Source organism: Colletes latitarsis, chromosome 1 (genome assembly GCF_051014445.1).
Source record: "Colletes latitarsis isolate SP2378_abdomen chromosome 1, iyColLati1, whole genome shotgun sequence".
Classification (NCBI taxonomy): Eukaryota; Metazoa; Arthropoda; class Insecta; order Hymenoptera; family Colletidae; genus Colletes; species Colletes latitarsis.
In genome coordinates, this window is record NC_135134.1 from 40603961 (window position 1) to 40617614 (window position 13654).

The 13654-nt window shown below is 34.7% G+C and overlaps 1 protein-coding gene across 14 annotated transcripts in view; it reads left to right on the forward strand.

Moving 5' to 3' along the window:
- LOC143345172 (uncharacterized) overlaps positions 1 to 13654 on the forward strand; it is a 219313-nt gene that overhangs the window by 169399 nt on the left and 36260 nt on the right. For 12 of the 14 annotated variants that reach the window (XM_076772050.1, XM_076772080.1, XM_076772072.1 and 9 more), the window contains 2 exons: positions 8630 to 8746; positions 13437 to 13614. The exons of 1 other annotated variant lie outside the window; for it this stretch is intronic. In XM_076772050.1, the coding sequence (XP_076628165.1) occupies positions 8630 to 8746; positions 13437 to 13614 (295 nt within the window). The remainder of the gene's footprint in view (positions 1 to 8629; positions 8747 to 13436; positions 13615 to 13654) is intronic. One more of the 14 variants, XM_076772121.1, reaches the window with a different exon arrangement.

The following is a 13654-nucleotide window of genomic DNA, read 5'->3' on the forward strand; positions in this document are numbered from 1 at the left end:
TGTAAGTGGTTAAATATTCATGACTCAGATTAATATAAAACCTGTTCACCGATGATTAAATCGAATATTTTAAGCAAAACGGATACATCTCAGCAACAATGTTGAAAACAAATTTTCTGCACATTCCTTTTACAAAATTGATTTAAACAGTATTTATTATATTATTATTTTAACCTTTACTTCTGAACGATAAATCGAATATACGTGATCAGCTTTAGTAACATAATTTTATGTAAAAAAAATAAAGATTCAAAATATATTTAGTAAAAATTATTTTGAAGATTATTATAAGTAAAGCAATTTTCATTCTTCTGAAGATTATTGTAAATAATTACGAAAGAATGGTGAAGAATATCCTAATGCCCAAAACACTTTAAATTAGACATTTATACGTTATTAATGTATTTAGATGCCGTATAAAATTTAGTACTCGCTTACTCGTTGCATAAATTTTACCGTTGCGAACCTGAAAGTTTAAAGCGTAATGGCAAACGAAAAGCTGTATTTAAGACTGGAAATCCGTAGTTAATTCTCACAAATTACTCCTATTCTTCTCTGCTCAATAGAATCAAGTAATACAGGCCATTGTCTCGATCGTATCGTATTAATGCCTTTATGTGGAAAATGCAAATAAGTGTTATGCAGAATTACGAGGAAACGTAATTAACGAAATATCTTCATCAGTAATAACGTAATGTAGGTAACATTAAAAGAAAGACAGTAATTTCTATTTGAGAAAATATAAGAATTAATAATTGGGTCAAACAATTGATCAATTTCAAGTAAAAAATGTGGCTTTATATATAAACAAAATTTGTTTAATTATCCTTAGATTGATAATACTAAACAATTTTCCTTCTTATGAAATATTCAATCCTTACATAGAAATTATTTATGGAAAATATTTTACATGGATATGTGGATAAATTCATTTGTTTAGTATTCTCCAAAGTATTCTTAATCTTTGGCACAGAGTATTGCTAATTTTTATGGAAATATAATATAATTATTGTTTTATGTTAATATTTTTAAAGAAAGATTACGCAGTGTGTCGATTGCATGAAATTGTTTAATTATCTGTGAAAGAAATAAACGATCATAGGTAATATAGAAAACGAATGTGATTAATTTTTAATTGTATAACGAGGGTTCATTTTATGGATAATAAAATTTAAATTCACAAAGACGCACCATACAATCACGAGAATCGACTGTACACTGTCCATTATTATTATCTTGATTGAAGCAGTAAGGTTGCATCATGGCAAAGACACTCACCTTACTATTGGTCGTGAAAGTGTTAAGTGTTTCCATACGCGTTTGCATGCTGCGGATAATATAAATGAAAACTGTAATTACAACAGTGTATTTACAAAATGTGAATATATTATATTATATACCGGTAACTAATTTATTTTAATACGATATTGGTACGCCGTGACACGCATACCACCGGATATTATTAATTTTTGTACGCTATAGATTCTTAATTTTTATCGTTGCTTTGGAAAAAGAATCTATATCTTTATTTGCAGTAACTTAAAACCAAATATAGCAGACATTTTTAAGTTTATATAAAAGCAATATTTATCAAATGATGTAGGGCAATCATTTCCAAAATTTTTTAGTCATCGAGTATTTTTTATGACATAATACATTTGTAAATAAAATTTCTATCGTTGAGACCTTTACTAATATAACTGTGAGGTTTTTCTGATTAAAATAAGACCAGGCACAATATAACTTTCATCAGAATCATATTTACGTATTTAATGTGATTTTATACTTTATTAGAAGTAGGTTAAAAACAAATTATATAGTGTTTGGTCTTATTTTAATCGGGAAACTCTCACAAATACATTGGTAAAAGTTTCATTTATAAAAAAACAAAAATAAAAAAGTTTTATCTTTGCATCATATATTATACATATATGCACTGTCTCACCGGTATTCGAGTCCAGATCAGGTTACACTACGCAAGGGGAGTCCCCTTTCAGTAGTAGGGATGACTATCGTTCACTTATTCAATAGAAAATGACTCGCAATTATCCAAGCATTGCTATATTTTATAACCTACGTTAGAATATCGATAAAGTAACAATGTTAAAAACTGTAGAAATAGGAGTGTGGTGTACAAATTTACATTTATTTGTTTCATTCTAGTTTTTTAATTTTACTAATAATTTATTAGTTACAAGTTTTCATCAAACACGGTAGTCCTCGTCAAATATTTTGTTCATTCGAGGCTATTCTTCAATCCCTATGTCATAAATTCCCACCTTCGATATCAGGACTAATTTTGTATCAATTATTATACCCAATAAAATATGGATGACCCAGAGAACAGGAATATTCTGTCGAAAGAGGTTGGTAACGTTATTCTGTTCGAGAATTTCGGTTCGAATTATCAAAAACTAATCCAGACCTAACCTAACTTACCTTCGATATCAGGACTACTTTTGTATCAATTATTGTACACAATAAAATATGGATGATCCAGAGAACAGGAATATTCTGTCGAAAGAGGTTGGTAACGTTATTCTGTTCGAGAGTTTCGGTTCGAATTATCGAAAAGCTGAGGTCGTAGATGTTCCCCTCTTCCTGTTCCTGGTGCCTCGAAACGCGACGCTCAGGCTTTCACTTTATGCGTGCAAAAATAAAATTCCCGTTTTCGAACATCGCGGAGAAAGACGGTAGCGTTTAGTCCGTTCGGTCGATTAAAAGCAACTAAAAAAGCTCGAGAAAGCGCCGCGCGGCGTCGTTTTTTTTTTCTCGCGAATCTTAAGAACGCCGTGACTGCATTTACGAAAATAAACGTTGCCCGTAAATCGTCGAGCTCGATTCCGTTATTTATAACGAACACAACGTCGCCCGTGCGACGGTCGTGATTTTTAAATTTACCGCGCGAACCTGTCGCGATGCGAAACCTCTGCGAGGCGGGATTAATCGCTCGACTCTTTGGCCAGATCGCACAGTAGCGAAACTATTATCGGACTAATGTCCGGTAATTGATACTCATTTTCCACGCGTTAACAGACGTCTTGATGTAATCGATAGAATTACTGTCACCGATGAGACGTTCGATCGAACGAAACGGGCAATTTGTGTCTCAATTCGTTCCTGATGCTTTCGTAACGCACCGTGGCCAGAATATAAGGAGGGAAATAAAAATAAAATTATTTCTTCTTTTATTCAATATTATTCAATTATCGACCACATGTAAAAATATTAAAACTTAAAACTTTTATATACATTTATTTACATCAAATTATTTTAATCATACAACATTTAAATACTTTTATTAATTCGTGATTAAATATAATTTCATTCAGTGATTTATACTCCACTTTTTTACGAACAAATAACTGATCAAAAGTTAGCCTTTTATTCTTTCTTCTAAATTTTTATATCGATAAGAATTTTGTCCATCTCCGACTTCCTCGATTTGTGAAGATGTCCGACGTTTGTTGGCTATCTGTTCGTTTCGAAAACTGGCTCTAAAAGATTCCGCCAATGATGGCCACTAAGACCACGCGGAGATACGATTCGCGTCCATTGAAGCCTTTCGACGGTTTCTCCTAGATACTGTTGCGAGATACCATTGAAACGTTATGTCGTCTCGCAGACGCCTTTAACACTTTCGCGACTATGCGTATAGCACAGTGGTGCACAATCGTTTTTGCTAGTGAACTAGATAAAATAAAATAATATTTTCTATGAACCAAAAGTCGAATAAAAACGAATATACGCGATATATTTCAATTTTGAAAAAGATGCGCCATCATTCGCGAAAGTTAGCCGTTAAGTTAGATTCTTTGCCGTAATTCACGAGTCGGTTTTGTGTTTCTCAGAAAATGAAATGTGGCCCGAAATAAAAAGATAAATCTTTCTCTCTCTCTGTCGGTCACTTAGATCGCGACAAATAAATCAACGAAATTAGAAAATAAATTTCTTCGTGGACGCATTAAAAAAAAATGTCGAAGAAACGGGAATGAAAAGTGAGAAAAAGAGTATAAAAAAGAGAACTTCGAATAAAGCAGTCTCTCCTGGACATGTTAAATGTGCCCTCTAGCGAAATTTATTTCTGGAAGAAAGGAAATACATATATCGATAAAATAAGTTTCGTCCTGGGTTAAGAGTGTCCCGTCATTTTCTGGCTAATAGCACTTCACTCCGATCACTTGCTCGAAATTAAATCCTTATCTGGTTTCCTCGAGAAATTTCTAACCTCACTCCTGATTAAGAAACTTGCCTCACGGTATCTCGATGAAAAAGCTAAATACCAAAAACTAGATTAAAATACTGTATTGTATGCCCCTCGAGAAACCATCAAACTTTCGTTGAAAACATTTTAAAGTTATTTGAATCTCGTCTAAAGCTAAGTTCAACGCCACCTGTCAACGCCTTCGTCGTCATTGTCTCCATGAAATATAAATGTTCGCGTTACAAAGTATTAATTCACGTTTTAAGTACACGAAATAACGTACAACGTAAATGGATTTCGAAATAATTGCAGTATGCACGCCCTCTCGATGTCGCGTCAAGTTCAATCTTGAGGTAGAGAGGGGGAGGGGGGAGACTGAGAGAAGAAAACAGTTGAAACGAATAGTGATATCGCGACCAGGGGGTCGCGCAGTCGGCCAGATATATTCGATTCGCTGAAAATACGCGAAACGATAATTGGTCCGAGCCAACGTCTAATTGCAAGCAGCGTGTCTGTCCGTAAAGTCGTAAACAGAGAAAGAGAACTAACCGTTGGAAGGGGCTCGAACTTCCCGTCTGTTCTTCTCCGCGCGTTAATTCTGCGGTTCACGAACGAGCACATGTCGATTCTTCGCGCCCAGGGTCGTGATATTCGCTCGTTCGTCTTCGTTCGTTCGTTCGTTCGACACGTTGTGCGGCGGCATTAAGAGGCAAACACAATACTGCACATGCGAGAATGATCCCTCACCCTGTGCGTTCGGCGTACTGCCCTCGCAAACGAATTCCGTGGACACAAGGAATCGTTAAAAAAGTACTTCTTGAGAGTTTGTCACGTGACCTTGGATGACGTCATCGAGGCCAATAGGAAACCTTCCAAACGGCAGCGTTATAACCCGAGCTACCGGAGCAAGAGTTCGTGTGACGTCATCTGCGCGGTAGAGCCACGCGCATCCTGTCCTACGACGTGACCGAGGTAGAATCAATTGTATATTTGCAACGAAATCTTTCGCCATCTCGGCATCGTGTACCGGTAGTAGTTGTGACTAAAGGCAGTTCAGCGTGCCAACGAATGAATTTGCAGGGAACGTCGACTCCGAGCCGACGTGTTTACGTATGGATTTATGTGATTCGATCGATGCAATTTTTGCCCCTTGATTTCTCGTCTTGCTTTCGTATTATTTTTTTTTAGGCCCATTTCTGGTTCGGAAAACGATCCGTTCGACCAGAGAAACGTCGACGGTTCCGAATGCGATCGAGGAAGAATTTATCGCGTGCGACGTGTGCGATGGGACGGGAGAAATATATACGCTTTAAAGCAGAGGCTAGCGGCAACGTCGCAAACCGTTTGTCGGACTCAGCCGCCGAGTCACCGACTTTTCGAGGCCACGGTACGTTGTGTGTCCGTGCGCTTCAATTCACTCCCGATTACGAGCGCGATCTATCGGTGCCGGGAAATATGAACTCAAGGACGAGCTTTTCCCCCCGCGATCATGAAACTCGGCCGGTAACGCAGAGATTTACTTTCCTTCTCTCTTCGTGTTCCACTTACACGGTTAACCTTGCGATTCTGAATGGCAGCGCGACGAGTTCATTGCTTTTTCTTTGTAACATCCGCGTTAAATATTTTTCTCCGGCGACGCGGCGTTTCTTGCCGAGCGGACACGTAACAATTTGGAATTTACTTTTCTTTTCAATTTCGAAAGTGCATCGGGCGTAAACGATTTTAATTATTTACCTCGCCTGCCAGCGAAAATATAGAACTGGTTCTGATTCATCCGCTGGCATTCTTGAAAGTAATAGAAGGTTTTCTTTCCCTCCTTCTTACTGCTTTAGCTTCGTTTATTTATGCTTGCAACAGCATTTAAGATATTATCGGTTCGGTGAAAGGTGTTGCAGAATGATTTGTTATTTTACGCCTGAAAAGTTTTTTCTTCAGAAGTTGCACTTAGTTTTATTAAAGTTTGGACGAAGAATAAATTTGCTTCGAAACACGCTTGATAGAAAATTGCTCGCGAAAGGAATTGTATTATTTAATGATTGCAACTTTATAATTATATTTTCAATTTTTATTTAGTTTACGCCATTTACTCAATGGCGATAGAGAAACGTAGCAGAAGAGGATAATTAAAATACAATTTGTCAAAATTTGAATTAAATAGCTGATTGTAATTAAAATCATTGGAAGTTGATGTGTAGATATATGAAACATATTACTAGTAAATTTATGGTTATGTACGATCGTGCTCGAGTTTCATTATTCTGAAAACAAGCAAGCGGATGAGTAATTGTTTGCAACTTCTGATAGGAGAGATGCAACAGTTTGTTGTTTTCAATTATCGCACGAGGAGGAGGAATGTGGATTATCAGTTTAAATATTTGTCGAAGTGTGCCGATAGTCGCTTCAGAATTAAGACATTTTGTACGAGAGACGAAGAAAATTCACACGCATCTCAAAAATTTTCTGTCTGGTATTATCGTTTAGTACTTTTATTATTACCGCCGCCATTTTTATTTTACTCCGCTCTTTACAAACTTGTGGCTATTTTTTTCCTCGTTTGTAATATTTTGTTTTTTTAGAAAACTACTATTTTATCATTAGTATGAAATATTGAAGCTGTTGGCAGAAGAATTTATCTCGACACTTGCAAAAAAAATGGACAGTCTATTATAATGAAATTGCATGAATCGACTACGACGATTTAGTACAAATAAAGTATTTTACAATTTGCTAAATACAGAATAATTTAAATTATTCTCAGTTGCATTTGTAAATCTTTTTGGTAAATAAAAAAATTCAATGTAATTATGCGTATAGGAATAAATGACATCTAATAAATATACAGAGTATTCGATCAACCCTGGGAAAAATTTTAATGGGAGATTCTAGAGGCTAAAATAAGATGAAAATCAAGAATACTAATTTGTTGATGAAGGCTTCGTTAAAAAGTTATTAAAAAATTAAATTAAAAAATTTCAAATCATTCTGAAAAAATTATTTTCGGTTGTGAGGCTCAATTACAATCATTTTTGGTGAATACACATACCCCTGAATTCTTACCCATTTTCGAGAAAAAAATTCGAAAAGGTATGAAATTTTTCGACAAAAAAAAAAATTTCAAATCGTTCTGGAAAAATTATTTTCGGTTGCAGGGGTCAATTACAGTCAGTTTTGGTCATTAGACACATCCTCAAAATGCTACCCACTTTCGAGAAAAAAATTCAAGAAGGTATAAAATTTTGCGGTGAAAAAAAAAATTTCAAATCGTTTTGGAAAAATTATACTTAGTTACAGGGGTTAATTACAAGCATTTTTGGTCATTGGACATATCCTCGAAATCCTACCCACTTTCTAGAAAAAAATTCAGTACTGACGGAACTTTGAACGTTAATAACTTTTTAACGAAGCTTCCATCAACAAATTAGTATTCTTGATTTTCGTCTTATTTTGGCCTCTAGAATCTCCTATTTAAATTTTTCCCATGCCGAACACCCTGTATACCTGACCTGTTTTTTTTTTTTTTAATTCGCAAATATTCATCGATTTACGAACAATTGCTTTCAATATTTAATGGTGAAATACCGGTTGTTAAGTTTTGAGTAACACTGCGGCTTTCTTATCTTACGTTCTGTGTAATGTCGCGTTATAAATAAAGAACAATTTTTAATATTAAAGTATGGAACTGAAAAACGTGGTCTTGTAAATTATTCATTACATTGAACGCAATGCGTATTCGCCGTGGTATGCAATATGAAATGCAATATGCAACGACAGTTTTGGTGGATAAATGAAATTAAAGCAGTTTCGTGTTATTACTCGATGACTTACTGCGAAAAAAACCTTGCGATTATGGTAGCGTTATTAAATGATTATGAACTTTTTACACGAGAGATCAAAAGAATTATGGCTAATTTTATTTCAGTTCTACAAACACACGTTACATTTATGTGGACGTACGTGTTGCGGAAAATACAAATGCGATTTATTTGACTGCACAATTAATGTGATTGCATTGGTACGGAGTTGGTTAAATTATATTTGAAGTTGCAGTAAGAACCAATAATTACGGAGTCACATTACAATTATTATTTTTGCAATACTGTTAGTATTAAATAAAAATTTCAAACTCAATTATATTTTTATCTTCAAATTTCCGTTAACGATTAATAATAATTAAATTATAACAATTAAATATTTATTCGTCTATTTAAAACATAAAGATTTTAAATATCTCTTCTCTTTCGATTAATTGAGATACGTGTTCCCTCGTTTGGTTGCTCTGTTTCCTCGGTCGTATTTTTTGTTTTCCGGTTTCCTTTTGTGCTGCATTTTTCAAGGTGCGCATACCTCGAAGCAAAATTCGTTGCAACGTTTCACCGTGTTTGGAATTGGATTTTTACTAACGGTGTAATTTTTTTCTCTGTACAGATGCAGCACATTACGCAACAGAAAGGCTCGAATAGTCATGCCGTTCAACAGGGTGAAGTGTCTTCGTCGAATCGTAACATACTGTCCAACGATCAAGTTGGTCTTGTTTTACTCGAGGTACGAATCAATTTGCGCATACGAATCAACCGAGTTCCATCAACTTACCCTGCCTCTTTCGTTTCCGTTTCTCGATCTACGCTCGGAAGCATTCGCTCGAAGCTATATTTTATTTAGAAATACTTGTTTTCGGGACGAAGAATAAATACTTTTAGGCGTTGAATAGTGGTAGGATCAAGCATAACTGATTAAACAACGATTGTTCGATTCGTTTCATCGGTTCGAAAAGAGTATCCTGGACCTTAAGGAGATCCAAAGTCCTCAGCGTCATCCATAAAATGATTTTATAGTCATTGCACGTGTGGGATAATAACACAGTCAATTTAGAAGACGAAACAATACAAAGTGTTTATTGACTGGTCTTCTTCTTCTGAAATTAGTTTATGATTTATTCTGTACAAAATTCCAACTGTTGAGCTTTCTTAATTTTTATGAAACTTGATATGCATTGAAAAATATTATAATTCATTTTTTTCATGAAAGTTGTGTTCTAGAAATGGAAACTATCAACTAATTAAACTGTATACGGTGCTCCTGTGGATCGAGATTATGCTTATATAAAATACATATTAATAATACTTACTCAGCGTCAAATTGTTGGAAATACAACTGCAATTTGTTTTGTAAATTGACTGTGTTATTATTATACAGGGTGTTCAGTCACCCCTGGGAAAAATTTTAATGGGAGATTCTAGAAACCAAAATAACACGAAAATCAAGAATACCAATTTCTTAATTGAGGCTTTGTTAAAAAGTTATTAACGTTTAAAGTTGCGCCTGTAGAACGACAATCTGCGAATAGCTGCGTGCACATAATAATGGTTCTCATTCTGCATGAGAAACTCTACTTACTGACGTATCGACAGTCTTACAGTTCTGTGGATGAGAACCACTATCTCGCGCACGCAGCTGTTCGCAGATTCTACATGCGGAACTTTAAACGTTAATAACTTTTTAACGAAGACTCGATCAACAAATTGGTATTCTTGATTTCCGTCTTATTTTGGCCTCTAGAATCTCTCATTAAAGTTTTCCCAGGGGTAATCGAATACCCCGTATACAAAGCATGATCGCAGAATCATTATTCTATAGTCGACGAGGGTTGTAGATCGCTTTAAACACTTCGTACACCACAAATTGCAAAATCTCCAGTCTCAACAACTTCAAATGCATCAGAAATATTTTTATTTTATTTTTATGGTACGTGGATAACATTTAAATATATTATTTCAACATAAAGTAGTTCATTTGTTACGTATTAGGAGCAATGGCGCATCCAGAAATTTAACAGGGGTGGTGGAGATTAAAAATTAACCCAAATACGTCGCAATACTTTTTATAGTTTTCAATTTTTATTATTTCGAAATTTATTTTAATTATTTTACCTTTGACCTTGCGACCTTATTGTTAAACATAATGTTGTTGTTTGGTATTTGTTCTTTTCTTGTTATATATAAAAAATTGTTGACGACAAACAAATGAATATTTGTAGTATGCAGGGGGGGGTTAATTTTTTTAACACCCTTCGGGTGCGCCACCGGCTATGGGTGGCGTAGAAGCTTAAATAACCTGAAATCGATATAAAATAAAATTGTTGTCGTGTCGAATGTAATAAATTTGAACGTAAGTGTTTCTTCGGACAGATGAATGGGACGTACAGCGTAAGAAATGTGCTGTAAATAATTGACTATCCTTTAAATAGAAATCAAAGTATGCCAAGTCCGGTTGTCTTCTCGTACGTGTGAAATTGCACGTTAGAGATGGTATCGAACAGGGGTAGTACTTAATTTATCAGTGACATGCTGTATTTACTTTGAATAAGTTTAATTAAAATTCCAAGCACATTTACCACATAGATCTATGCAGTCTATATAATTTAAAAATTTCCGCATTACTCTGAATATTTAATATTCATTTAATGTAAGGAAAGGGCAGACATCAATAATAAATTGATTGACAATTGAAAATTGCAACAGCTCAATATTGATAAATATTTAAAAATTAACACTGTATAAAAATTTATTTTATGCTATAGTTAGGTAACGAATTCTATTAGAATTTGAAAAAACCTTTTTCCTTTATTTGTACCTTGCGATTCATTATTGATTTAACGAATGTTAATCACAAAATTGAGACTAGAAATTATTCTGCAACGAAAATTAATCACAGTACTTTTACCACAGACGAGGCATACGAGTAGACCTTGCACCTTATGGACTTTCGTGGCCCAATCTCACTGTCATACAGATCTCAAAATTTGCAGGTAATTTTAGCGTTCCCTTCTCATGGATGGCGGTCAGTTGACAAACTAGTCACTGAATTAGTATTGATGGGCAGACAGTTGTAGTGTGTATGTAAATATGTATATGTGAGTTGACTATGAAAGGGATTAAAAAACGCAATTTTAAAACGATCATAACTCCTACAATAGTGAATATATTTCAATGAAACTTTTTTCTGAAGTAGAGCTCATGGATACCTACAAAAAAGTATTAGACAACATTTCCGTACAGCTTCAAACAAAATTATTAAAATTGAAAAATGAATTTTTAAGAAAAATCGACAGGGTGTAGTTGCCTAAATTTTGTCGAAGAAAAAATAAAATTTCAAATCGTTCTAAAAAAATTATTTTCAGTTGCGGGGGTCAATTACAATCATTTTTGATCATTAGACATTCCTTCGAAATCCTAACCATTTTCGAGAAAAAAATTCCTTACCGAAAATGTAATATCTGGCCAGAAATGTTACCCCGAAATTGCATGCGAATCTTTAAAATGTCATAACTCCTGAACGGATCGGACGATTTTAATGTTTAAAAAAGCAAACTACGCGTATTTTGATGGAGAATATGTAGAAATTCCAAAAATATTCGAGAAGTTGATCCTTGACCCCGCAAAATGAGAAAAACCCCATAAAAATACTCCAGTTTTCAAATAGCCATAACTCCTATAATAGTGCGTATATTTCAATAAAACTTTTTTCTAAAGTAGAGCTCATAGGTACCTACAAAAAAGTATTAGACAACTTTTCTATAGGGGGGTCAAACAAAATTATAAAAATCAAAAACGAATTTTTAAGAAGAATCGACAGGGGATAGGTGCCTAAATTTTTCGGCGAAATAGAAAAATTTCATATCGTCTTAAAAAAATTATTTTCAGTTGCGGGGGTTAATTACAATAATTTTTGGTGAATAGACATACCCTCGAAATTCTTCCCACTTTCGAGAAAAAAATTCGAGAATTGTGAAATTTTTCGACAAAATTAAAAAATTTCAAATCATTCTAAAAAAATTATTTTCAGTTTCAGGGGTCATTTACCATAATTTTTGGTGAATAAACCTACCTCCGAAATCCTATCCATTTTCGAGAGAAAAATTCCCAATCGAAAATATAATGTATGGCCAGAAATGTTGTCCTGAAATTTTATGCGAATGTTTAAAACATCATAACTTCTGAACGGATTGGACGATTTTAATGTTTCGAAATGCAAACAATGCGTGATTTGATGAAAAATATGTAGAAATTCAAAGAGTGTTGGTAAAATTGTTACTTCACTCTGTAAAGTGAGAAGAACTTAAAAAAAAGTGGTCCAGTTTGCAAGCAACCATAACTCCTACAATAGTGAGTGTATTTTATTGGTCCTACTTCTTGGCATTTCCTTAGTCTTTACTAGTTCACTGATCTTGATGTCAACCTCATTGTTGACCATCGAATAACGAATGACTCATTAAAATCATCACGAAAACGAAGATATTAACCCTTTCCCGTACTTTAACGAGTCTGACTCGTGACGAAGATTTTGCCCCAAACACGAATGTCACGAGCCAGACTCGCGAACAGAAAGTCGTCCCAAATGTAAACATCATGAGCTCCCGGACAGCAAATCACGATCATCATTGAGTTTTAGTTCCTATCGGTACGCCACAAGAGTCGGTCACGATTCTTATAATGTCTGTTACAAAGCAGTTTTGCATGAATCTGGTCTGTTTACTGCGCGTTGACGCTTATCGTTTGGACCTGGATTTCGTCCAGCTAAATGGCACGGTAAGAGATTAAAGCCTTCTTACAAGGATCCCCTTACAATTTGATGCATGATCTTCTTAACATTTTGGTCCACTTTGAAAGAGCGTATCCCAAGACTGGCAAAAAAAAGAATAAATATTAATCGAACATTCCGGATGATCAGCACATTAATACATACATACGCATAATTTAGAATTATACTCACCACTGGATACTGAATCCATGCTTATTCTAATACTATTAATCATTTTTTTTACAATCGTAAAGAGCACCAAGAATTTTATCGAAGCAGTATACTGCTCCAAGAATGATAGTTGACAGAAACTGTGATGAAGTCTAAAGATTTTATGTTTCCAATGAAATGAATCGATCGATACACAATTTTGGACCGGTATAGCTTTCATTTCGTTAAAAAACAATAGAATGTCTGTAATTTGATTTTCTATCTCACTTCCTTTTGTGTTCATTTGTGTAACACAAAAATGGTAATGGGTCTCTAGAGGCCCAGATAAAATGTATTTGATATATGGTCTACTCGTACACCTCGTCTGTGGTTTTACATCGTTCAGAATTAATTGCCCATACCGATCAGCTACCCAAATATTATCGTCAGCCGGTCGATCAGTGCACCCAGTATCTTTCTAACCGTGTTCTGAATTTTTGTCTAGGCGCTAGATGGCTTTCTATTTGTTGTAAATACGGAGGGACGCGTGGAGTCCGTAACGGATAATATAACACAATATATAAATTATACGAAGGACGATGTGCTCGGCAAGGATATTTATAATATTATTCACCATGGAGACCACAACACCTTCATGCCGAGCTTGTTGCCTATGTCGCTAGGTTGGTACCTCGTCGATATAATATCACCATCTTTTTTCCC